This window comes from Oryza sativa, chromosome 9 (genome assembly GCF_034140825.1).
Source record: "Oryza sativa Japonica Group chromosome 9, ASM3414082v1".
Lineage (NCBI taxonomy): Eukaryota > Viridiplantae > Streptophyta > Magnoliopsida > Poales > Poaceae > Oryza > Oryza sativa.
Window position 1 is genome coordinate 10,687,496 of NC_089043.1, and position 27,448 is coordinate 10,714,943.

Below are 27,448 nucleotides of genomic sequence, written 5' to 3' on the forward strand. Positions count from 1 at the left end.
GTCTCGTGCACCATCTCCTCCGGCTCCGCCATCTCCTCCTCAGGATCCTGCACCGTCTCCACCTCAGGCTCCTGCACCGACTCCTCCTCAGGCTCCTGCACCGACTCCTCCTCGGTCTCCTACACCGACTCCTCCGCAAGCTCCTCTTCCGGCACCTTCAAAGTCAAGGGCCCCCCAAGCTCCACCGCCTGCCCACAGAAGGACAACGAAGAAGGCGAAAATTGACGCCGCCAAGAACAAGGACCCGGGGTACAATTGCACGCAAGAGGAGCTTGACGCTTACGTGGCATCAGAAGTCAAGAGACAATTCAAGCCTCGAAGTCCAGAAAAGAAGATTCCTATAGACCCGAGTATCATGAACTTCTTCAGGGGTATGTCTGCACCTGCCAAGGAGGCCATTAAGCTATCGGACTATGAGCGAACGCTGAAGAAAGCATCTTCTGGAAAGTCCAAACCAGTCCCTCAGCTTGGAGAGCAACCAAACCAGGAGATCGAGCCGTTGGTGACCGGTAAAGAAATGACGATAGAAGAATTTATTACTGACACCAGTCTAACTACAGATCAATTGTTAGGAGTCGCACCAATCGAAAAGGCGAAAGTGAAATACATGTACGAACTCGGTAAACCGCTTGTCAAGCCTGAGCTGCTGCAGTCCTTACCCACACAAATGTACAAGTTCCATCAGCTGTACATGGAGATGAGCGCCACCGGTAGAGAGATGATCGGAGCGAGGATCAGGGACACGGACTTCTTGCAAGGAGATGACATTCTCTGGATCAATTTCAAGGGAATCTACGAACTATACCAGCTGGACGCCCTCAACGTCTCTATTATGAGTTGCTGGATTTTGTAAGTATATCGTTCAGTTAGATTTCTTACTATGTCTCCTTTAATTAATTAGGTCCTTGTATATAAGTAGACTATAGAAAATAATATACTCCATTTTATCGTTGTAAAATGGAGATTCAAAGGGCCCGACGGCGGGGGTTTTCGATACTGGATTCATCGACCCTCGGAAAATAAACGTCGCAATGCTCGACCAATATCCGCAAGCCACAGAGGACAATCTCGTCCATCTCCTGAAGGCGCAGCATTACAAGACGTTCATACTGTTGCCGTACAACACAGAGTTAGTTTAATTTTACTGTCTTCCTATACCAAATTTCATTCCCGTACGAACTTGCTAAGTGTTTCATATGTAATGCATCCCACGCACATTGCAGATTCCACTGGGTGCTTTTACTCTTCGACCTGTCGGCCTGCACCGTCAACGTATATGACTCAATGGATAAAAAAGAGTCTACGTTTGACAAGGTTTTCGAACTTATAGACAGGTACCGTCATAAGTTCCTCTGTTAATTAAGAAAATCTTGTTATGTTAATTGCTACTACGAATCATAGCTTTAAACTCCATGTAGGGCTTGGTATCGGTTCCGTCATTTGGTCCGCGGCAAATGGAGAGAAAGACTTAGGCAGAAGTTCAAATTTCCTGTGAGTACACATGCTCTACATTTATATTTCTCCGATTCAAATACATACAAGTGTATATTAATTAGATCTCTCGTTGTTTGTCATTTATTTGTAGTGCGCAAAGCAAAAGCAGGGAACTAACTTGTGCGGCTATTACGTGTGCGAGTATTGCCACTGCCTTGCAGACCAAATCATCACCACAAGAGAGCTCGATGTACGTACAAATAAATTCAAAATTTCATTACGTATCGATTTCTTGTTTAATTACTAATCAATTTTATACATTCATATAGTTTATTCGCATCAGGGATAATTTATCGCGGCGGTTCAAGAACAACTCATGGGATTCATCAACGAACAAATCCTTGATCCCAAGGGTGAATTCTACTACGACGGAAACACAATTCATAGGTCCTTAGCTTCTGAGCTAGCGACTACTACTACATCGAAATCGTAGCTAATTAGGACATATAATGGATTGTAATTAATACATGACTACATATGTTTCTATATGCATGTATACACATTTTCTATAATGTAAATATATTTTGGTCATATATATATATACATATGCATTTGCATAACATATATATGTATAAATACATATATATTATGCATGTACATATGTATTTGTATTGAAACATATATAAATATAATATAATATATATATATGCATATATATGTACTGAAACATATATATATATAAACCATGCAGCAACAGGGCCATGCAAAAAAAAAAGGTTAGCTCAATCTGGGACTAAAGATGGCTCAGCCGGCCACGTGGCTGAGCCATCTTGAGTCCCGGTTGGTTAAAGATCGATCTTTAGTCCCGGTTATTTCACCCGGGACTAAAGATAGCGATCTTTAGTTCCGGATTGGTAGTCCCGGTTTGAAAATCGGAACTAAAGGGGGGTTACGAACCGGGACTACAAAGGGTTTCTCCACCAGTGTGCTTTTCACAGAAGTGGTACACTGCTGAATTCAGAAGTAGTCCATACATTGAAAAAAAAAAGGAGATACAGAGGTATATCAGCCGTGATCACAAAATTGAGAACCAAGTGATTCCAGTTTCGTCGAAAAAAAAACAAAACAAAAAGGTGATTCTAGTTTAATTTCAGAAGACCAGAACGTACATATGCATGAGATTGCCAGTGTTTTTTTGGCAGCGTCCTATGCACCTGGTTCTAACATAGATTTATTTCAGCTTAGACGTAAAGAACTGGATAGCACCTGTATATATATATATACACACACACACATATACACACATATATATACACATACACATATACATATACACATACATATACATATACACATATACATACATATACATACATATATATATACGTATATATATATATATACGTATATATATATATATATATATACGTATATATATATATATATACGTATATATATATATATATCTATACGTATATATATATATATACGTATATATATACGTATATATATATATACGTATATATATATATATATACGTATATATATATACGTATATATATATATATATATATATATATATATATATATACGTATATATATATACGTATATATATACGTATATACGTATACGTATATACGTATATATATACGTATATATATATACGTATATACGTATATATATATACGTATATACGTATGTATACGTATATACGTATGTATATATATATACGTATGTATATATATATATATATATATATATATATATACATATATATATATATATATACACGTATATATATATATATATATACGTATATATATATATATACGTATATATATATATATACGTATATACGTATATATACGTATATACGTATATACGTATATATACGTATATACGTATATATATACGTATATACGTATACGTATATACGTATATACGTATATATATACGTATATACGTATACGTATATACGTATATACGTATACGTATATATATACGTATACGTATATACGTATACGTATATACGTATATATATACGTATATACGTATATACGTATACGTATATACGTATATACGTATACGTATATACGTATATACGTATACGTATATACGTATATACGTATACGTATATACGTATATACGTATATATATATATACGTATATACATATATATATACTACTACCTCCGTTTCAGTTTATAAGACTTTCTAGCATTACCTAAAATTTATATAGATGTTAATGAATCTAGATATAGATGTTAATGAATCTAGATATATATGTGTGTCTAGATTCATTAACATCTATACGAATGTGGGTAATGCTAGAAAGTCTTATAACCTGAAACGGAGGTGAAACGGAGGTAGTACTTTAGTGTATTGGTTGTAAACTTTAGTGGACTTGGGATTTTTTTTATATGTGTTAGATTGGTGCCCCTCTAGCTTGTACTCCCTCCGTCACAGAATAAATGTAATTTTGCATTATTTATGTCTAACATTTGACCGTTCATCTTATTTGAATTTTTTTTATAATTAGTTTTTTTATTATTATTAGATGATAAGACATTAATAGTACTTTATGTGTGACTATTTTTTTCATAAATTTTTCAAATAAGATATACGGTCAAACGTTGGACATAGATTCCCACAGCTGTACTTATTTGGGACGAAGGTAGTAATATTTTTTAACAAAGATAAATCTGTTCTTACCAGGATATAAAGAATGTTTGTATTCAGTCACGCTTTGTGGGCTGGTATACCAAAAGTCTTGCTTATACTGGTACTTAGGTACAAATTTAGTCATTTTAGACGTGACTAAAAAGTGGCTAATTAGTCTTAACCAGCTACCATTTTAACAAATGAAAATAATTGGCATACATCTCTAATCTCATTTTCAAGTGGAAGTATGTAACAGTAAGAAAAAAATCCTAATAGCTAAATTTCAAATAAAAGTTTCTTTTAAATTATTTATCCAATATAATCCGATTATATCATATGTAATTGTCACGCCCAGAAATTCCCGAATGGAATCTCAAGCAGAATGTGCATTAAAGCCCATGTCCAGGACCGGCTAGGGTACACAAACGGCAAAGTTGACATATAGATCCACGTCAAACAAACATCATAAAAGTCTTACATAAATGCAGCGAAAAATAAAAGATAATTGGAGCTAAGCCTTGACTTGGATAGCAGCAGGAACACCACTCCACAGGCATCCTCGATGGCACGGACGAAGCCTACTCCTCGGAGAAACCACCATCGGACGCATACTCGAACTCTGAGGGTTGGGAGATAGAGCAAGACTGAGTAGTACTCACTGTACTTAGTAAGTCATACCGGAATGGAGGGTATGATGCAAAGTATAACCAAAGAAGGGCTAAAGAAGGTTCATTTGCATAAAGCTAGCATTTATAAACAGTAGTTGAAAGCGGTAAAACAGTTATAATAATTAAGCAATATTAAACTGATCACTGCTCAACGCTACACCACGTGGAGACAGGCCCAAACCACCACCTAAAATAATCAGTTCCATTAGACTAAACTAGGGTGAGACTAATCACGGTGAATCTGGTTGACCGCCCATAACCGCGGGCACGGCTATTCGAATAGTTTTACTCTTATCAGAGGTGTACAACCGTACCCACAAGACACAGCCCCACGACACGTTACCGTGTGCCGGCATGCCACCATGACATACTGGAAAGAGGCCGCGACAGGACCCTTCGCATAAACCCCTCTAACCGAACACACCACACCTCAGGTTTCACCCCTACTCCTCGCAAGGCAATGGACAGTCCCCTCTCATGCCTAGGTAAATCCAAAAGCCGCATAGGCCGTCGCAGGGCCCATCCAAACTCCATCACGCCCACCCTTGCCTGGATGCGTCAGCTAGAGGAAAGCTACACTACAAGCCCAGCCATTGCCCACGCTGGCTTGTGATAAGTACAATAAGTTCTTCCAGCGCATCCCACGAACTGGTCCTTAATTGCCATGGGCACGACCATCAAAATCATGCACCCACAGCCCACCATTAGTATATTTTAGTTAACCAACACCAAAGCAGTGGTACTAATCCAACATCAAACTATGATCCGAAGTCTATGTATTAGTGTGTTTCCCCCATTGTGTGCTAGTTAAACTAAGCATGGCTAAGCAATCCCTAATCCAACATCTAATCAAGTTACAACCCAAGCTAACAAAGGAACAAGATAATAAATAGTATGGCTGAGACAGTAGGTAATCACCCCATAGTAACATTATAAAATGATGCAATATCTAAAGTAGTGAAAGAATTAATCTTTCTCAAAACCTGATTGAGCCACGTCATCTGCTTAATATGAGCTGTTGGATGCAGCAGAAATTCAGTCCCTGACGTACGATCTAGTTTAAAGGAAAACAATAGAGCATTTGTAATATGGGATCAATATGTTCAAGTGACAAGCATGACTTGCCTTGCTCTGCGGCTGGAGGAACCTCGGCGACTACCTCGAATACACCGGAGCGTCGGGAGAGCCGGAATCTATGCGACATACACGGCAAACAATGCAAATAGGCTATAATACTACTGAAACAGAGAACAAAACCATTTTTAATGGATTATTTGCATTTTTCTTGATTTACTGAGACTTGAATGGGCCTAAACAGAGCACGGATGAATTTTCTATAAATTTTAGAAGATTCATTGTGTTTTTACTATAAAAGAAAAAGCCTTAATCAAATTATTGCGTATTAATTAACCCCGGGTGACGTCAGCGAAGGGCGGGGGCGGCGCCGACATGCGGGCCCCACATGTCATCGGCACAGCGCCGCCGATCCACGCGGTGGACCGAGTCCACGGGACCGGGGATGGGAGCACCACGTGGCGCCGACGTGACGCCGACGTGGCGGCCACCTGGGCTGCCACGCGAGCGGCTGATGAGCGGCCCCGATCTACCCGAGGCGGCGCGCGGCCAGGCGCACGCGCGGGCGGCTTAAGCCAGCCCAACGACCTGGCGTGCGGTGGCGCGAGGCGGCAAGCGGCAGCGAGGGACCGACGGCAGCAAGCGGCGGCGATGCGGCTAGGCGGCGGCACAACGGCGCGGCAGTGCTAGGCGGCGCGGGAGAGAGAGGGGAAAAGGGGGAAGGCCTCAACGATGAGGATCGACGACAGCGAACGGCGGGAAACGGCGGCGACGGCGAGACGGGCTCCGGAACAACCTGAGGGACGAAATGGGAGAGATTAGAGAAGGTGAGAGGGAGTGAGACAGGGGGAGACGCCGGCCGAAGGCGGCGGCCATGGCGGGCTCACCGGCGTGTGGAGGGAAACGGGCTTCGGCGGCGGAATCAGATGGGGAAGGGGTGGACAGTGTGGCCCTCGGGGCGGCGAATGCGACGGCATCGATGGCGCAGCTCGGCGCGGCGACTAGCGGCGGCTAGCGGTGACCGGAGCGGCGGCGGCGGCGGCGGAGAAGAGGGCGACGGCGCTAGAGCGGTGGGGTGCACGGGAGAGCTTGGCGAGAACGGGAAAAAGGTGGAGGAGGGGGCGGGGGTGCTTTACATAGGCGCGAGGGGGCGAGACGTGGCCGGGATTGGCGGGGAGTGGCCGGCGAAGTTGGGGGGTGGAGAGAGAACGCTGGCGGGATTCGACAAATCGAATCCTGGCTATTTCTCGGCGCGGGCGCACGGGGGAAGTGGGGCGGCGGTTGCGGGACGTGCGGGAGGGAGCGATGAGAGGTGGGCGACGTGCGCGGGGCGCGTGGGAAAGGTGGGAACGGCGGTTGCGGGCACGGGCGCGGGCGGCCGGAGGTGGGAGACGGTGCCGACTGGTGAGCCCCACCTGTCGGCGACCCGGAGAGGGGAGGGGCGCGGGGCGGCCGCTGGCTTGGCTTCGGCGTCGGGCCGGCCCAGCTGGCGCGTGGACCGACGGCGCATTTAGGGAAAAAAAGGGAAAACGAAAGGAAAAAGGGAAAAAGATTTTCCAGGGGTTCAATAATTGCTTGTGCTCAATTTTAATTGATTAAAATTATTTCTAGGGCTATGAAAATTCCACTAAAAATCCTGTTAGCATATTTTGACATGTAGAACCCAAAAAAAATTCCACATGCCATTTCCGATTATTATTTGCATTTATTAAATTAGGGTTTCTCTCTTGCCATTACACAGATAATTTCTTGGGGTCATTTATTAATTCCAATTAGGCTTGGAAGGAGAACTTCAGGGTGTGACAGTAATTAGGGATGAAAACGGTCAAAAATGATCGGAAAATAGCCTCAATCATTTCCATAACTATATTTTTCTCGTAAACGAAATAGAAAACGGTAAAGTTGGAAACGAAAACGATATCGGAAATATCAGAAAACCAAAAATAGAACAGTACGGATGGAAACATGTCAGTACAGATCTAAAACTGGTAACGGAAACATTAAACTTTTAAAAAAATATATTTAACTTTACATAACTATGTAATATGTATAAACAAATTTAAGTTTATACTACATAAATTATAAATTAACTCTATTTTAGAGACTGATTGAAGAGTTAGTATGTCTCAGTAGAAATACCCTATAAATCTCGACATATTTAGAAATACGGTTATTACCATATTATAAGAAACGGTAATTTCCACAAAAGAATAGTAAATACATAAACGATCTGTATATCAACAGAACCATCTCCGTTTCCATTTCCATTTTTATTTCAGTCAATTACCAAAGTCGGAAATGAACATCGGTCGGCCGGAAATTTCCGTTACCGTTATCACCCCTATTTGTAACTAAATATTTATAACAAGATTTTATGTTATTATATTTTGATAAAGATATAAGTTTTTTTATGTGTAAATTGCTTTCATCATATATGTGAATTATTTTTATATTTGATTAAATTAATTCTTAGACATTCATAATGTTGTAAGTTTTTCTTTTATAGTTGTTTTTAGTTTAGTTCTATCTTAGGCTATCCCGTTCCCGGGCAGAGGCTGAATATTGGTGCTTTTGCCAATGTTGTGGCCGAAACTAGCTAACTACAATAACTTCTACATGAATTATATGCTCCCCTTCCAAGGCAAGTAGGCAACTTTGATTTATTGTGATAATGACATTTTTTTTCGTGGAATCCTATTCAACACCAATATATGAAGCAAACATGTTGAGATCGATCTAACTTTGTTCGAGAGTGTGTGGCACTGAACGGAGGGGAACGACGGCCGGCGCAGCGCGAGCGAGCAGAACGGGGGTTGCGGCCGAGAACGGGCAAAATGGGGCTAAGCGGTGGCTACCGCACGGCGAGGTGGCACGGTCGCTTGCTCGATGGCAGCTCCACCCTCCTCGCCAGCCTTCCCCGCCCCCCTCGCCGGCCTCCCCGGCTGCCTCCTGCCGGCCTCCCCACTTACTTCGCCTCAACGGTAGAGCCACATAGAGAGTAGATAGAGGTAGGGAGGGTGCGGTGGACGAAGTGGGAGACCTCACTAACACGTGGGTCTTACTATTTTTATATTTTTGTTTGACTGATATATGACCTCCATATTTTATTTTATTTTATTTTATTAATTTGATCATTTTTTTCTATCAAATTGTTATGTAAGCATCACATGGGATGAAAATATAGTCAAAGGATCCACATAGTCGTCATGTTGGTCAAAACCAATAGCACTACTATTAAGGACCTCGTTTACACTAGTTTTGCAAGGTTGGGAATGCGTTGTATCTAGTTTTTCGGTCAGGTACGAATTTCAGACTTGGCGTCAAATTGAGGGACCCAAAATGAACTTGTCCATGAGACTTTCTAGGGCTAGGGTTTGGGCCCGAAGATTTTGGAAATAATTTTATGCATTTATTCTTCTTAAGAGAAGATTATAGAGACTAGTTTGAAAATATCTTCCTGAGGAGAAGGGTTTTATAAAAGAGGGATGCTACAAAACGGGATCCCGTTGCAACGGGATAAACATATTAAGTATTCTCTTACATGAGTATCACAGATATCAGGTCCTAAGTATCACAGGTACCGAGTAACAGGTATCACATATATCGGGTACCATGCAGCTGGTACCACAACAGATATTAGGTATTAGGTCCTGTCTCATAGAAGGGTATTCCGTTCCAACGGGATACCGTTGTCTAGGTTTTCTGCTTATAAAATAGTTTTCTAATATTTAAGAAGGGTACGTTTTATAATTATAGCAAACATATAATTAGTTAGGGCTTGAACTCAACCAGCTCTAAATTTATTTTGGTATTCACTATTTGGGGAAATATAATCAATTCCCATTGTGAGCGAGGATCTTAATTCATGTGTTTCAGTGATGTTTCTTATATTTGGAAGATTTAATTATTTGTTGTTGGTAGTACTTTTTAGTTAGGGGTTTGCAAAGTATTCCTTTGATTTAGGATATTAAATACTTTAATCCCTGGTCCACTTTTATTACCTTTATTTAATTAAAGGTATTGTTGTCGCTGCCACCACCTGCCATGGTTGGGTGAGAGAGAAAAACTTGTGGGTGAGAGAAAAGAGATGGGAGAGCTAATATGTGGGTCCAGGGGTATTTCTGACATTTCACACGATTTTTTCTCCCCTTCTACAAGAAATTATTATTGTAATAGTTGCGGTGTCCGCTAGGAAATTACCATATTTATAGTGTGTCTTCCCTCAAAGTCACTTCATACGGTATCCTACAGCTAAAACCGCGAAGTCACAATGTCCTGTAGCAAAATTTGCCTTAATTTTAAGACAAATATTTCACGAAGCCAAGATGGGCGGTGTATATATAAATAAGGGAAAAATTCATGTTAACTTTGGCTTTTGAGTACTCCCTCCATTCTAAAATACAACTTCTTATCTACTTCCTCCATTTCATATTTATAAGAATTTCTAGCATTGTCTATATTCATATATATATTAATGAATCTAAACATATATATGTGTGTCTAGATTCACTAACATCTATATGAATGTGGGCAATAAAGTCTTATAGTATGAAACGGAGGGAGTACTACTCTCTTATCTCAACCAAATACCTTACATTTAATTTATCCATATATTTTCTCTTTTTAACTATTTACACCCTTCTCTTATATAATTCCACCTACTTTATTAATATATGTGACATGTTGTTATCTTTTAGGACGAAGGGCATTGGACATTTGGTGTTGGACTTCATAATTTGGGTAAAATTTTAAAATTGAGCACAGCTACGAGCATACTAAGGGTGTGTTCGGACCTCTAGGTTCCCAACCCAAATCTCTCGTTTTTCGCGTGCACGCTTTTCAAACTGCTAAATGGTGTATTTTTTACAAAAAGTTTCTATACAAAAGTTGTTTAAAAAATCAAATTAATTTATTTTTGAAAAAAAAATTAACTAATACTTAATTAATCACGTGCTAATGGATTGCTCCGTTTTCCGTGCGGAGTCACTATGTTCCCATCATCCACATGCGAACACAGCCTAAAATTTTCTTACAAAATACTCTTTAACTATTTGGTTTAACTAGGTGCGACTTGTAGGAAATCTCATTTACTCGCGGCATTGCCACGTAAGAAAATTTTAGTACGAGTTTTGTAAAAAATATTTTGCATGTATAGACTTGCCCGTCAAAAGTTGCAGTGCATCCGGCATTGCAGGTATGGTCAATGTAATAAATCAATGTGAATTTTGGTGGCTTTTCTGACAACGTTGTGTCTGTGGCTAGTTTGTTCGATAATGGGACCAAAATAAACTCACGGTCCTCAATGCAATGCTACAAGTTGATGGATGGGTGCCGCCCTGTATATAGTTTATTTACGTATATACAAAGTTTATACGTATGTATACATGGATCTAGAAATTTTTTAGAGCCTGGGCAAGAATAATATTATGGCTGATAATTTTGATTTTAAAGCTAGTATTATCTTGAACATAGGTGCTAGTAAGTTTTATAGTTGCTAGCAATTCAAGGATTATTAGTGGGTAAAAGAACTTGATCTTCTCAATCTTTTTACGAGTTAGTTCTACATCTATTGGCAATACAACTTTCTTCACACAAGTCGTCTCTGGATTTTCTGAAAGAAAATTAAGTCAATAATTATTTATGGAAAGTATATATACAAAGAATAAACAAAATTTTGATTTGCAGAACCACAATTCTGACAGTTCTTACGAACACTAACAAACAAGAATGCTTCTATGATGACAGAAACAAATGACCGACAAAAGAATTAACATATGTACCACAAAGAATCTTGGGCCGTGCAGAAGGATGCTTCTGCTTTTAATCATGTATGATCAGCTGGCCTGATCACAAATAAGCACAAACAAAAAATTTGTGTTCTGCCTGTCAAACAAATGAGTTTGGTGCGTGTTTGTTTTTGAACTCCTCTTTCTTCATTTTGGTTCGTCTTGCTGCTTCAGTTGCATGACTTGGCTCCTCAAGCTATACTCTCGCATCTACATAAATTCAAAATCATTAACGCGGTAGGTAGGTATTTCACGAAATTTCACGAAATGTCCAAAACAATACCTGCAAATTGTGAGCTTGATAGAGGAGATTCCCGCACTCCTCAATCGCAACTCTTTCACTAGCTATAACTTGGGCAAGCTTAGCAGCCACATCGTCAACTTCTTGAACCTGGACACAGATAGATTTTATTTGCATCAATGGAAGAACACAGTGAAGTTCCTAGATGAAGCTTTCTTACTTTATGGATCAAAGTTGTAAAATAAGATTATCAGGACTTGGTATGGTATTCAAAGGTCTGTCATACGTTCTATTGCATTAACTCCCCAGGGCCAGGAGCCACTCCAATAAGTTTACATGTGGCATTACGAACTCCCAAACTCTTGGAAAGGTGTAAAATGTTTAAGGTTAATATGGTTTCTCACCTTTGGTAGAAAATTTTTAACACAAGAAGACACTGGTTCCAGCAGTTGTACAGAAGAGTTGAGAACTTCTGTAATTTCCTCGCTATTTGCCTGCAAACAGTAGAAGAATTTTTTCCCCTTAATACAAATAATGAAATGCTTAATCTGCATTACTTTCATAATTGATGTAGCATTGGACGTGGTTAAAATGAAACCATACCCGAACATTCCCAATGACTGGTAGTCTAAGTGAAGAATTATACAGGGCTGATGTTAACCCGATAAGAGAGCTTGAATGATCCCCCTCAAGATCACACCATTGATCCAAGTGCGGTACCTGAAAGTTTGGCCAGAAAAGAAATTTTAACAAGTCGAACATGATGAAAACTACTGTCATAATAACATTGTAAAACTTATGTCATAATAACATGATAAATCTACTGTTATAATAATGCAGTCAGTAGTATAGGTCTTCTCTCAATTTGGTGGCTTCTAGCTCTTAGGTTCTCTGAATATTAAATTTGATAGTACAACAGAATACTAGAATAGGAAAACAAAAGGAGCCACAGGTTAAGTTTTCTTAAAAATAACATGTTCCTCTTTTTCTTAAAAAATATTCAGAGATTAAACTAGTAATGCAGGCCAGTGGGTTGATCTGGATTTCAAGATAAACGTATGGATCCAATTTACCGAGTACCATAGAATGACAACTGAGATGAAAGGTTGTGAACTTGTGATGTTGGTGCAAAATAACACTACCCCAAGTCACATGAGTCAGTAAATTATTTGATACATCATGTGATACATCAATTCACCACTTTCCCACGCATCGAATTCAATATTCATTCATTTTCATTTGGACCAATTACTACGCAAAACGCCCCATAGCAATTCAAAATTTACAGAAAGAAGGAGGAGCCCAATTTCGCTATACCTGAGCATCAACAACAGAGCGCAATGTCTGCTCCCTCCTCATCCTCTCCACCTCCATCTTCTTCTCGGCGACAGATACCCGCAGCGCAGTGATCCTCTCCTCAAGCCCAAAGAGGGATTTCTTCATCCAAGAGAGGAAGAAACCACATCATCAGTATTCTAATTGGGACTCCAAATTCCATAATCATCGAGGTTCAGATCAGCAAAACAAGCCAGTCGTGAAAGAAAACCTCACCTCTGCCACTGAAGCCTTGGCCCTTGCCACGGCCTCTGCCCGGGCGTTCATGAACCTGTACTGGAGGTAGGAGTTCTCCAGCATCCTGAGCTGGTGCACGTCCTCCTGCTTCCCGGGGACTTTCCTCCCTCCAATCATGGCCACCTTCTTCGATTCGGCTGCCTTCACCCCATGCGGCTGCGGTGGTCTCGCGGCGTTCACCGCCGCCTTCCCCGCCGGCGCCGGGCAACCGGACAGGGCCGAATTGAGCGAGCGGTAGCACAGCGGGTTCAACGCCCTCACTGATCCACCGGACTCAGGCACCGACGAGCGGAGCTCCGACGAGAGACGGCCCCCACGGCAGGACGCTGGGCCGAGCAGCGGCGGGCTCTCGCATGGCGCGGCCGGTAGCGCGATCCCGTCGACCTCGGAGAGGTCGGTGAAGGTGGACCCCGTGTCGGAGGAGCAGCAGGACGCGGCGTCGTCCGCGGCCGCCGCGGACGACGACGACGGGCAGGAGGCGGCCCGCGCGGGCGTCGGCATGCGCGGGTACCCTCTCCGCGCGGTGGATGCCGCGGCCGCCGCCGGCCCGCTCGTCGACCGGTGCAGGGCCCGCGGCGTCCCCGCCGCAGCCGCAGCCGACGCGCGCGGGTTGGCGCCGCCGGAACCGTCGTCGAACAGCTTGAGGACGGCGCGCCTGCGTGACGCCGTGGACGGCGGAGGCGGCGGCGGCGGGTGGTTCTCGTTGGCGAAAGGGGTGGCGGCGCGGGGGCGGTGGGCCCTCGGGGACGGGGTCCGCGACGAGGAGGTGGAGAGGCGCGGGGAGGAGGGGACGGGGCCCGGGGTGGTGGAGGAGAGGTACCTGGAGCTGACCTCCCTGGTGCGGCGGCGCGGGCGGCGCGTGGTCTCCGGGAGCGGGATCGCGAGCGGCGGCGGGGGTGGTGGCAGGTCCGCTGCCGCCGGCATGTCCGTACGCTGGGGCGGGGGCGGGGGCGGGGGCGGCGCGGCGATGGCCATGGGAGGCGGCGATCTGACCAGATCGGAATGGAGGAGGAGGAGGAGAGAGAGGGGGGGGAGGAGGAGGAGGTGGGGATAAGGAGAAGTAGCCGTTGACGCGTAACGGCTAGTTTCGAGGGATCGGGTTGTTTTAATACGGCGCCGGCGAGAAAGGGGATGTGAGGCCCCGTGAGGATTTTGCCAGATGCGGGGTCGCCAGATGAACGGCTGATCTGTGTTTGTCCCTTTGTGTGTTGTTGCAGTCGAGTGGTGATGGCGGGGTTGCCGCCTCCACCGACCAAAACGGGGGAGCTCTCCGCGGCGTCATCGGCGTTCCAACATCCATCATCGGTGATCTCGATAATGTAACACAAACCCGTTTGGTGAAGAGAAAACGCAGGATTTCTACAAATGGAGATTGCAAAATGAGCCGACCGCATAAATAACTGATTATTAATTTCTTTTTAACTTAAAAGTAGATTTAATATGGTTTTTAGAGCAACTTTTCTATATAAATATTTAAAAAGAAACGTATTTTTAGCCATTTAGGAAACATGAGTGCGAATAAACGATTCTCTCCAATCTGAACATAACCTCTTCTTTTGAGTTTTAGGCCTTTTGGCCGAATATGGATAATACGTCATACGGTGTATTAGCAAAATAATAATATGGCTGGTTAGAGCAGAGGACTCAAAATCCTCTTTAGCTTTGCCTACTTCTTGTGCCGACTTCGCCAGTCTCGCAGGTACCGGTTTCCTCTTGTTTTGTTGGCGGAACCCAATGTCCCATGGACTCATTCTAATTTTAGCGACTTAAATGCCAATTCTAAAAATAAAATTAGATGGAAAAAAGCTTCAAAATCAACTTCAAAAATTAAATTTTAAAATTAAAATTTTGGTAGCAACTAATGCTAAATAGAGGAAACGATGGGGCCTCGTACGTTTTGCGCATAAAACATCAGGAGCGGCAAAAAAAATTAGGGAATGCTTTTCCCCGTAGATGATTCAGGACATCTTTGTTGGCTCATTATTCATCAATCAAGTATTGCAATTAACTACGTCAAGGACCAAACTGACGTAGTACTACTTCAAATTATGGCTATGGAACCTTTCTACTGTACCTGTTATTAGATACTCCCTCCGTACTCGTAAAGAAAGTCGTTTAGAACAATGTTTAAGTCAAACCTTGAGAATATAAATTATGAAAAACTCTCAAGCTGTTGAGTTTAAAAATGTAAAAATTATATGTATAGATTTGTCTTGAAAAATACTTTCATAAAAGTATAAATATATCACTTTTCAATAAATATTTTTATAGAAACGAGAAGTCAAAGTTGTATTTTGAAGACCGTGTCGCTGTCCTAAACGACTTCCTTTATGAGTATGGAGGGAGTATTCATTGTAATAAATAAATAGGCAATAAATTCATACAAGTTTTATTGCTGCAACCATCATTATTATATTGTTAATTATATTTAGCTCTGCACTACGTGTACAGTGTACCAGGGACGACGAGCAGCGACGTTACACTGAAGTACAACTATGATACAATCTAATACTACCCCGAATCTAAACAAAGTACTCCTACTATCTAAGTTTGATTTATTTTGGAACAAAGAGTACGGCAATTATGTTACTACGAGTGTCATGAACAACGTAACGTGAATACAGTGAGAAATTGGATATTATGCCACTGTCAAAAGTGGGTTTCGCCAGAATGACATTCCGCCGAATGGATTCGTTAAAATGCCATGCACAAGAGATGCCAAACATTTGTTTTGCCATTTGGACCAATTCTCTCCATTTCCACCCAATTTCGCACCCGACCTGACCAAAATGCCCTTTCGGCTGCTTGTTCTAACTCGGTCACATGGGAAGCAGGCGATGTGGGGCCCAGATCGGCTCGGGCTAGCAGTGGCACTAGCAGAGGAGCGACTCGACGAACAGGTCGTCCCGCGGCTTGTCCTTGGTGCGCTGGAACGCCGCGCCGGCGCCGTTAGCCGCTGTAAAGGCAGGCGGGATTGGGGAGCATCTCGAGGGTGTAGTGCCCCTGCTGGCCGGAGACAGCCGACGGCCGGATCGCGCTGGACGACGGCGCCGGCGTATGTGGTGATCACGGCACGCGTGTCGTGCAACGCCCGCTCCACGTGCTACCGCACCGGGCAACCCACCGTCGTGCACTTGTAGTAGCTCCTGCCATTCAAGAACAGATTGATTATTAGAGAGATGCATACAAGAACAGAGATTGATCGACTTATCGACGGAATTTTATCTGGTTAATTCTTTGATTAGTGAGGAGATTGATTGATTGATTACCTTGGGTTGGGGTTGCCCTTGACGACCTTCTGGCCGTACTTCCTCCACCGGAAGCCGGCGTCGAGGATGTCGATGTTGACGTCGATGTCGCTCAGCGTGTGCACCACAAGCCTCGGCTTGCGCACCGGCTTCCCGCCAGCGCCGCCGCCCATGCCGCCGGAGCTACCCTCATTGTCAGCATCCTCCTTCCTAAAACCACACAGCCATGACATCCATGAGACCCAAGAACACATGCACACACGTGGAGATTTACGTTTTGATTGCTGATTGAGTGATGATGGCTTACCAGCACTTGGCTTCGGGCTCGTAGCCTTCGCTGCTATGCGACTCGTTGTCGGCCTCGTCGTCACCGAACGTGACGGAGGAGTTATCGGGCGTCGCGGCGGAGTACTGGTCCGCGCAGGCGGCGGCGGCGGCACAGCCGGAGGAGGTGTTGCGGAGTACTGGTCTTGAACCAGCCCGAAGGGGTATTTTGGTCAGCCCAGATGCAAAATTAGGTAAAAATGGAGAGAATTGGCGCAAATGGCAAAACAAATGTTTGGTATCTCTTGTACATGGCATTTTAACGAATCCATTCGGCAGAATGGCATTTTGGCGAAACCCACTCTTGGGAGTGGCATAATGGCCAATTTCTATTCAGTAGCCGGACAACGGCAGATATTTTGAGTGTCATCAACACGGCACATCCAAGGACAATATGGTACTACTAGTACTAGTACCACTATCATATTGAATGCAACAGCCAACAAGTGTCATCGGAAATTCGACAAGTTTTCAAACATGAATGATTTAAGCCCCAATGATGATCAGTAACTTCAAGACCAGCCAATGACACAGCTGGTGATTTGGTTAACATGCTTTTCCAACTTGACAGTAAGCTGCCAATGATCAGCTCTGGGTTATTGCAATCATTCTAACTCATGACATGGGCTTGGGCTCAGTTTTTTTTCCCTTACAATCATTTTTGTCTCATTACAGCTCCACCACGTACTAATCGAGGCCTAAAATATATACATGAAGCAGCATGCTTTCGTCATCGCCGACGAATCAAGTTGTGTTATGATATCTATCCTACGGTATGCTCTTTCATATGCTATTCAACTATGAGAAGTTGTATACTTACGATCGCTTCCAATCTCATCACATGCTACCATGCTAAGTATCGTGTATGTGGCTGTCAGGTGGCAACTCATCCAAGCTATTGGTCATAGAATCCGCGTCTCTGGTTTTGGGGTTGTTCACCTATATCACAAAACAAGAAGACAACAATGAACAGTCTCAGCAATTGAGGGGAAAAGATCAAAAAAAACTGCAGCCCATGCAGTAAAAATTAAGTTGATAATACAATTACGATACAACACATTTCAGACTAGGCAAATAAGATCATTTTGCAGTATCATGCGGACTCTTGTATGCTAGCTACCATGTAAAAGAATAAGCTACTTACCGAAGACATCATCATCCTCATCAGTTTGACTGGTGAAAAATGGAGTCAGATAGTTCCTGTCAAGGGCAGTGAACGATGTCGTGCTGCATGATCATTACAAGGCGATAAGCATTTCCTTTTTTCATGTTATGACGTGTAGCGAATGGAAACATAAGACAGGTAGTACCTTTTGTGGAATTCCTTCAGTTTCATTCTTAATCCTCCTCCAGATGATGAACCTTCCTCATACGTTGGGGGGATGTAACCATTGTTGTCGTCATAATTCTGCAAGTGGTGTCACACAGAAGTCTTTAGTCCTAACTCCTAATTGTCTTTAAAGTATAAGAAACAAGCAAATTATACAAGACCAAATAACCTAAATCGTGCAATGACCAATAACACAGTTAATCAACCGTAGTCTCATTGGATGAACCAGATGGGCAATGGAAACAAGATAACCAAATCAGCCACCTTTGATGATAATATTTTTGCTTCTAGAAATTGGAACAGTATTCTGTAGCCCAGGTCCATCTTAAGTCTTAAAGAGAGTAGTGACAAGCCATTCAGAATTATGAAAAAAAAAACGACGCTTACTTCTATTGATCTGTTTTCATCACCAATTACATCCAAAGCTTCCAGCATGGTGCCCGTCGATCCTCCGATAAGAAGTACCTGTGAGGTTTCAGGTGATTGATTAGAACTGTTCAGTTTACTTTCAATTAATATTGCACTAGTCCTACTCCTACTGATGCATTATCTCATTGTTAGTTCAATGATTCAGGACTCCCATACGTGCAACACCAGGAAAAAAAATGCACAGAATGCATGTAGCAATTTGAATTTCCATGCCTTGTATTTTCCTAATGGTTTGGAAAATTTTGGTTGGTCTATGGAACTAATTTTGTAAGGCAGCCACATCAACAATAAATTGCCTATTTGAAAGTACCATATGCACAGAGAAGTTACCCAACTAGTAGAGTATATGTGCAAGCATGACATGCCATCTGAAGGACGGCCGTAAGAATAAACAATAGCATTCCAATCAATAGTGTCACCATTTATTGAAGTCAAAGTAATAGAAAATGGAAAACGTGCAGGTACCGTTAAAACAACAATAGCTGTGGTGGTTGTGAATATTGTTTTTCCATGTCCTCCAGGAAGTTCATTGGCAGATTGGAGAGCAAGTGCAAAAGCCATGGCCCCTCTAAGCCCTGTTTGTACAAATAAGAACAATTATCTTGAATGAAATGTGAATCATATAAACTACCAGCTGTAATGGCGATCTGCCCTCACCACTAAACCAAAGTGCTTTCTGATGCTTTAGAGGTATGCGTCGATGTTCTGGCCGTGACATGTTAACCAAATATGCACAAGAAAAGACATTTACTGCCCTGCAGAGTAAATAATGTATAAAGTTAAACACCACCGCCAAGATGAGAAACAACCAATGTAAAACTGAATACTCCCTCTGTTTCAAATTAATTATCGTTCTAGGTTTGTCCTAAGTCAAACATGTCAATCTTTGACCATTAATTTTTAGAAATCCGTATATTTCTCAGGGTGAATCTAAAAATATACTACCGCCGTCCCAAAATATAGCAACTTCTTGCCAGCTAAAAGTCAACATATTTTGGGATGGAGGGAGTAAAGCTTATGATGTTAAACTATACAAGTGTATAGAAATGGACGATCAAAGCTTAGAATGTTTGACTTAGGAAAAACCTAGAACCACAAGTAATTTAAAATAGGAGGGAGTACATATAAATTACATCATAAATGCAAGTGAAAAATTGTGAAAATTCTGTTCCTACACTGAGGCTTAACTTGGAACTGATCAATTTGACACTTGGGACAGATTTTCTACATCTGGTCTAACATTATTGCAGTCATATATTCAAGCATGTAGATAAATGATATAAGCTCTCGCGACATCTATCATTTCTCTAAAGTCTAAACTGTATTGAATGGTCATAGATGCACATAAATAAGGGATAGATCTTTCATATACATCCCACTACTACATGCTTTTACTATAGAGAAGACATAATTTTGCAAATCAGGACAAAACTGTGGCTTTGGCTGCCAATTAAGTATTATATTTGCATAGAGGGCTCATAAGTCATGACAGTACCTTGCAATGATTATAAATATCTGTGTTGTTCAGTAAGTCAAGGAACCAATTTTCTACCAAACAGAGAAAAGGCCAAAACTGGCGATTTAGGAAAATGAAAAACAAAATTAAGGATACAATTGAGAAGAATATGAAGCCCACATGAGACCAGCTATGTTCTTCCATGGCAATATCAAAGCCCATATAAATGAACCTGAAAAATGAATTCAGGAATTGTCCATTAAGAGCAAAAGGGAATGGTTGTTTTTATATTACTCAAACAAAGCTCCTGAGCTTACACAAATGTTTCTGCTAAAGATGACAGCAAGTGAAAGAAGGCAGAAACGAAGCGCTGAGAGTTGTTTGAGAGATTGGAAAATGTATAGTGCTTCATAACCTGAGAAAAAAAAATAGCAAGTATGATTCCAAGAGACATAGCCATGGTGTGCAGATATGGTTTTTCATATAATATGCTATTTTGCAATATTGCATATTGTACTTACCATTCCTGTGAATAGTATGGAAACAATTCCTGACAACCCAAGTCCTTCTGCTAACATATACCTAGAATTGATACGAAATATTTTAATAAAAAAAGTATAGAAGAAGGGTAGAGTGAAGTATTTAAGTGTCCTTACGAGAAGTATGGGAAGAGAACAAAAAGGCAGCACTCCAAGTTTTGAAGACTGAAACCGTTAACAATTCAGCAGGCTTAGACTGGCAACATATTTCGTATGAAATCATGAAAAAGTCTATGAACTAAAAGCAGGTAGCATGATATGACTTACTTGTCAATATCCAGTCCAGCATACTTAAACAGGTACACAGAGTGGTCAAGGTTGCACAAGATCAAGTAGTAAATAAAATAATTTACCGTAAAACAAGCAATGAGTAAATGGTAAATAGTAATACATAAATATTGCAATTTAACACTATTACAAAGAAAAAAATAATGCATTTTACACAAAGCTATAAGGAGCCAAGGACTGATAACACAACTGCCACTAAAAAGCATATGAAGATTTAGCTAACATTCAATAAGAGCAATGGAAAACATGACCATAAGAAGAAAATGAATATTGCAATTTAGATTCTACCATGTTTTCTTTGTTGCTGCTAATCTAAGAGAAGAACATTTCTTGTGAAAGTTGTTTAAAGAGGAAGATTTTGAATTGGTATATGAAGATAAGATTAAACACACACTGGTCAATACTAAGCATGCATAGTCTTTCATGTTTTGCAAACAGAGTTTCCATGTAGAACTTAGGAAAAGGATATAAGAGCAGAGATAAATCCAACTCCAACACCTGCAATCCGACAAATGGAATGGTTACATGAGCTAATGAATTGACAATGACTATGAAAGGGACTAGATCAGTTCGAATTAGTGATGGAGAATATATCGTTGTCCAGAAAATTTCAACCCCGAGTAAAAGCAGGTACATATTTTCCGGGCATCTACGGTATAAAACTAAATTTTGGTATTTGATCATCAGAGTCTAGTTCCTCAAAAGGGAGAACGTTTATGACTAAACTTGCTAGAGCATTTTTGCTAACATGAAGGGGTAGCATATTATATAAGATCCAGCCATTAATACTGTGCCCTGCTGTGCTGTTATGTACCATACATTAAAACATTGTTTTTACCTATTCTAGTAAAATAATTCTTATATTGCTCTAAAATATATGATGTTCATTAGCTTGCATCAAACAGAACCAATTTTAGAAGGCAACCACAATGCCAAAGGTCCCTTTGAAATAGTTGAGAATATTCTGAGCTGTGATGCAACCTGATGACAATGAACCAACAAAGGTCTCAAGGAACTGGAAAACCATCATAAAGAAGTTCTCCCCAGCTGCTGCTTGACTTCTGACCAATGACATTGTCCTGAACAAAAGGATAGATATAAGCAAGAAATGCATATGTCAAAAGAATTATATGTAATTGAAAGAGACAGACCTGTAAAGCGAAATCGCCATCTGCACTATCCAAATAAGATATGCATGTTAGTCATAAACAAAAGTAATTACTACTATTGCATGCACTCGAAAGAAGTAAAAACAAACCGCATCATTTAGAACAGATTCTCCAAACACAAGAGCATACAAGTTAACATCAGTGCCCAGCTCCTGCATGGAATAATTTCAGGAGATGCATCATTAGTTCAGATTCCCAACATCCATATGGCCACTAATCCTCCAACATTTTTTAATATGCCATATTTAAACAATGGAACATCTTTAAAAAAAACATTGGCTAAGGACATATATCAAAGTACATAAAAAATAATAATAATGGCTGCATGCACTGATTCAGTATGTTACACTAAATATACAGTAACTTTACCACCACAAACTTCTGTTGTAAATTCTGATGGTGCATCAAAATCTAGTAGTAATGATCTGTTTTCAAGTTCAAGCCAAATGCTACCAAAAATATGGTACAACACTGAAACTACAACAAAACAGTGTTACGAGTTTAGCACATTTTTTATCAATTACCTGGGCATTAGGATAATATTTGCTTTCAGAATGTTTCATATTCATTTAGCATTGCAACCAGGTTTCTATTTTACATTTACTTACATAAACAATCATTTGCCTCTAAAAGTGGGGTTCCATGTATAGTACTGAGAGTCTATGGTATGCTTCACTAGTAGCAATATAAAGAAATGAAGATGATGCGTCTTTCAAGAATGAGAACACAACAATTTTAAAACATCAAACAACAGAGACAACTTCTGATTTATTGACTGCTTACAACCTCATTAAAATTTTCTTTTTGTATTAGACAACATCATGTAATATAGAAATCATAATGCAACAGCGAAGTTCAAACAAAAATCTGTTCACAAGAGTGTATCAATATGTGCTGTTTCCTAGCCCTGCTGGTGCATTAATACTTAGGCCCTGTTCTTTTCAGACTATCCACCGGATTATTTGCTCCACGCTTCTAAAACTATGTTTTCTCAAAAAAAAAAAAAATCTTCTACTGCATTGCTTCCTTGGACCACTTGTTATAAGCTATTTGTTCAGTTTACGATATATAATATTTATTTTATCCCTATATTCAAGTAAATCATCCAGCAGCTTTCATCCACCAATCATCTACAGTCTTATTGTTTGGCCTATATCTGATAAGCCATAAAACGGCATAGAAGCAACCCAAAAGAAATTATGTGTAAACCGTTTATATCTGTGTTATTCGTAGTTTAAAAGCCAATGCTCAAAAATAAAACATGATGAAGAAACCCCAAAATCAACTCCAAAATTAAGTTTTAAAAATCAAATTTAGCAGTGGCTTATTATAAGCTGAAAATCAAATGATGGATTTGCTAATTCAAACGGTACCTTAGTCATCTTGCTAGTTAGGCATGTTTCCCTATAGATGTAGTACATGGTTTAGGATAGGTTTCCTGAGATAAGAGGTTTACTCATATTGGTAAAGTGTGTATGTGTATGTGTGCAGTTTCGTGCATGAAAAATTTAAGCATCTCATACAAAGTTTTCTTCCCAATCTATATCTATATGATATCCTAATCACCTTCTAGCCATGCAAGGCAGTTACGTGAATTATAAGTACACATGTCCAAGAACGAGATACGTGAAAAAAATAAGCACCTGGAATATTGATAACACAGTGACAGGATCAGTTGCAGATATAAGAGCACCGAACATGAGGCACTCAACAAATGGAAGTTTGTACATTAGAAATGTCAACCCACCAAGATAGCTGCAGTATGATAGAGGTTGACTAGTAAGATAAAATACTTCAGACAGAATTAGAACAAAAAGTTTGTGAAATTCTTACACGAGAACTCCTGTTACAACAGAAGCAATGAATGTCCCAAGGATGGCAAAAGTTACAATAGCCCCAAAATTTGCAAAGAATGGTTTCTGTAAAAAAATATATTATTATTTCAAGGAAAGAAGTCTAGACAATTTGAATTATTGCCATCATGAGGTACTTACTGGGGATAGACTGAATCCTGATTGGGTTCTATGAAGTCAAGGAAAACGTATTCAGATATTATGAAGCATCTTTTAGAACAGTATAAGAAATTAAGTTTGAATTTGAAAATCAAAAGGATATAATATTATTGGAGGCAATAAGAACAAGAAGAAAAATTCGTCATGGAAGTTGAACCACATCCTGCACATTGAAGGAAACAAGATAGAATCAATGGAAAGCATACATACAGCATGCATAAGATCCTGAATTCCTGATAATAATAAGCATGATACGGGAATGAAATAACTCCCAAATCTTGCATAGCATATGTCTACATCATGTGAAAAATACTCTTGCATTGTGTATAAATGTTAATAAAACAACACAAACCTAGTGTTGGTCTCTGTATTTGAAATATTAGCAAGCCCACCGACAACTAGACCTGTAACAGAATCATTAAAGTTCCATACATAAAGGGTGTCCACAATATGCATGATCAAAATGATATTGATATCGCGAGTCTGTCATAAAGGAAATCATATGACAAATTTAAGAAAATACAAAAGAACTAGAGAACTCAACTTATTTTCATGATGAAGTTTTTACTCATGTAACTGAGCTTGATTTGCATCAGCTCAGCTTCTATGCAAGCAGAACATGGATTGTAGTTGTTCACCTTGATCAAAGGATAGCTACTACTAATCAAGGCATGCAAATCGAGCATTTATACTTGAAAATGGTTTGTTATTAAGAACATATGTTTTTACTCATGTATCATTTATGACTTTAATATTGACCCTACTGTTGAGTTTCCCATGAGTAACAACAAGGCAAGCGGAATAAGAAAATTCAACAAATTTTCATTTAAATTTCTCTTTTCCAGACTTGAAACTTGCAGGGTAACACAAATGGATGACAGGTCATGCAATTTCTCCATATGAGGGGAACAAGGTAAAACAGAAACCATGGAACTAGTTCCTACCCCAAATTAACTACATAAAAAAATCAAGCAAAGGAAAACTTACAGCGCCATGTACATTTGAGGGGAGGTCCTTAAATCTATGTATTGATTTTTATTTTTTATATATAATTTGCATTCCCATTCATGGCATTACTTAAATGGCATTAAACTCAACCAAAAAACAGAAATAAGCCAACAAAAAACTGCCATTATTCTAGTCGAAACGTATGATTTATCCATTTCTTCTATTCCTTCTACCAGCTTATGACCATACAAGGAAATGGTGTTGATCCATTCTTTACGTTCCCTTTTTACTTGAGGTTCTATCTTTCCACGGTCTCATTGATACAGCTCTATTTTTTAATATAAAATTATCATATCATCAACTTGTTTCTGTGATAAACTCAGAACATATTATCGGTGATCTTTTTCTTTAAAAAATTACTCATGCTGTGACGCCCTATGCCATAGAATCTAGCTAGTTAGTGTTAACTTTAGTAAGGTGGTGTTCTTTTCTCCTCAAGATAAAGATAAAGATGAAGACTAAGTATTTTACCCAAAACGAGGTGGTATTAACGTATGATTAATTAAGTTTTAATTATTACAAACTTGAAAAATATATTAATCTAATATTTTAGAGCAACCTTCATATAGAAAGTTTTCGCACGAAACGCACCGTTTAGCAGTTTGAAAAGCGTGCCACGAATATCCAAAACTTTATCCACTCTTTGTAGTGGAAACAAACGGGACCTAATATTATGATGCCATGGCTCGAAAGAATTGTGTATCCCAATAAATGGGGTACAAAGGTAGACAAATTAAGTGCTACCATGCAGCATCTCCTAAATGAATCATCTGCATTAATAGTATGATCCCTTCTCATTTCGCTGAAAATTTCATCTAGAATTAAGTTTCTTGTAGAAAAGCTACCACAGAGGCAAAGGCAGACAAAATGAATTATCTACATTATTAGCATGATCCCGGCTCATTTTCGCATTTCACCTAGAATGGCACTGAATTCCAACCCTTCACAGTATTTGCAGGGCATCGGAAACATGCATCAATCCCCATACCATCTCCATCTGAACATCCCACTTCTAATTTCTAAATCCCACAAACCAATAATCACCTCAACAAACTAATCCAAACTCTATAAACGAAACGATCCTTGACAGCTAGGGTTTGCGACTCGCACGATCAATTCGTAGCGCGCGTACGTACCGATGAGGAGAGACGCGCTGGCCTCGGGGAGGTAGTAGAACCGGTGGCGGCGGAGGACGTGGCCGAGCACGAAGGAGAGCACGAGCATGGAGATCTGCAGCAGGATCCCCACCCCGGCCACCTGCTGCTCCTTCCCCGGGATGGCGGCGGGCGGGGGCGGGCTCGCCGCCAGCCCACCAGGGGGCGAAGCGGACACCAGGCTCAGCTCCAGCGCCATCCCGGCGCGCGCGCCCCGGTGGTGCCGCCGCCGCGGCGGGGAGGGGCGGAATCCGTACGGTCGCCGGCGGCGAGGTCGGTCGCGGTCAATCGATGCGTGCTTCTTCCAGAAGGCTCGCGGGGGGGAAAGCGTGGGGGGAATGCGGGGTTTGGACTTTGGTGGGGTCGCGATTTCGGGCGGAGAATTTTTTTTTTTTTCAGGTGGGTGGAGAATTTTAGTTCTTCGGCTTTTTTTATTTTTCTGCCTTGTTGCGCTGGCGCTGCTGGTGGGCCTCTAAGTTATAACTTTTCCATTTTAAAAGGTTTAAAGCTTCCGACTAACTTGGAAGGGATTCTATTGATTCCAACCCATAATATTTGCTTGTTTTTTTCATGCTATTTTATGAACTGTGATCATTGTAATTATTTTCCTTATCAAACTGATGTGTTCTTTTTTAAAGCATGATAGTGTTAACAGTTAAGATAAAAGAACATGTAACTTTGCTAAGCATCAAAAACATCTTAAAACAATGGTTCCATACGAGACTATTATAAATTTATGATCTACCTCATCACAGCATCATCTCTATTATAAATTTATGATCCACCTCATCACAGCATCATCTCTTAGACCCTTAGCGGTCAATATTTTTTAAAAGAAAAACTCTAAACATGTGGTATCCCCGGAGGCGGAATCCATGGGATATGTCCACAGCTACAGAAGATATCTCATTTGATCTTGTAGCAGCTTTCACCCTCCTTGAAACCACGGTCTTTACAGAAGAGCACGCATTGATAGGCAGGGCACTCACTAATCAGAGAACATGACCAATTTAGATCTGGACCATCCAATAAACCTATGCAGAACACAATTTCTA

General features: G+C 40.8%; 2 protein-coding genes, 1 long non-coding RNA gene and 1 pseudogene across 4 annotated transcripts; 1 reads left to right on the forward strand and 3 right to left on the reverse strand.

Moving 5' to 3' along the window:
- Positions 1–11,444: 11,444 nt before the first annotated feature.
- LOC4346625 (protein ENDOSPERM DEFECTIVE 1) lies at positions 11,445–14,466 on the reverse strand. The gene is made up of 6 exons (XM_015755832.3): positions 13,416–14,466; positions 13,182–13,301; positions 12,468–12,584; positions 12,269–12,358; positions 11,907–12,014; positions 11,445–11,833 (listed from the first exon to the last, which is right to left on the reverse strand). Exons 1-6 carry the CDS (start codon positions 14,409–14,411, stop codon positions 11,771–11,773), a joined length of 1,494 nt encoding a protein of 497 aa, XP_015611318.2. The 5' UTR covers positions 14,412–14,466; the 3' UTR covers positions 11,445–11,770.
- A 1,580-nt stretch (positions 14,467–16,046) lies between these two features.
- LOC107278956 (probable WRKY transcription factor 33) lies at positions 16,047–17,401 on the reverse strand (annotated as a pseudogene).
- A 92-nt stretch (positions 17,402–17,493) lies between these two features.
- On the reverse strand, positions 17,494–26,710 carry LOC4346626 (sodium/hydrogen exchanger 6). 2 transcript variants are annotated; one of them, XM_015756756.3, is made up of 22 exons: positions 26,376–26,710; positions 24,584–24,635; positions 24,335–24,394; positions 24,214–24,238; positions 24,053–24,138; positions 23,863–23,974; positions 22,309–22,371; positions 22,202–22,221; positions 22,032–22,129; positions 21,520–21,548; positions 21,030–21,061; positions 20,880–20,927; positions 20,745–20,805; positions 20,541–20,638; positions 20,380–20,455; positions 20,263–20,282; positions 19,425–19,522; positions 19,233–19,342; positions 18,726–18,803; positions 18,319–18,416; positions 18,153–18,235; positions 17,494–17,947 (listed from the first exon to the last, which is right to left on the reverse strand). In XM_015756756.3, exons 1-22 carry the CDS (start codon positions 26,590–26,592, stop codon positions 17,904–17,906), a joined length of 1,608 nt encoding a protein of 535 aa, XP_015612242.1. In that variant the 5' UTR covers positions 26,593–26,710; the 3' UTR covers positions 17,494–17,903. The 2 variants fall into 2 exon arrangements, with proteins under 2 accessions (XP_015612242.1, XP_066160155.1); XM_066304058.1 differs by having other exon boundaries at positions 18,726–18,799; positions 19,229–19,342.
- LOC112936412 (uncharacterized) lies at positions 18,666–19,330 on the forward strand. The gene is made up of 2 exons (XR_003238530.2): positions 18,666–18,799; positions 19,229–19,330. It is a non-coding gene; the product is annotated as an uncharacterized lncRNA (long non-coding RNA).
- Positions 26,711–27,448: the final 738 nt, after the last annotated feature.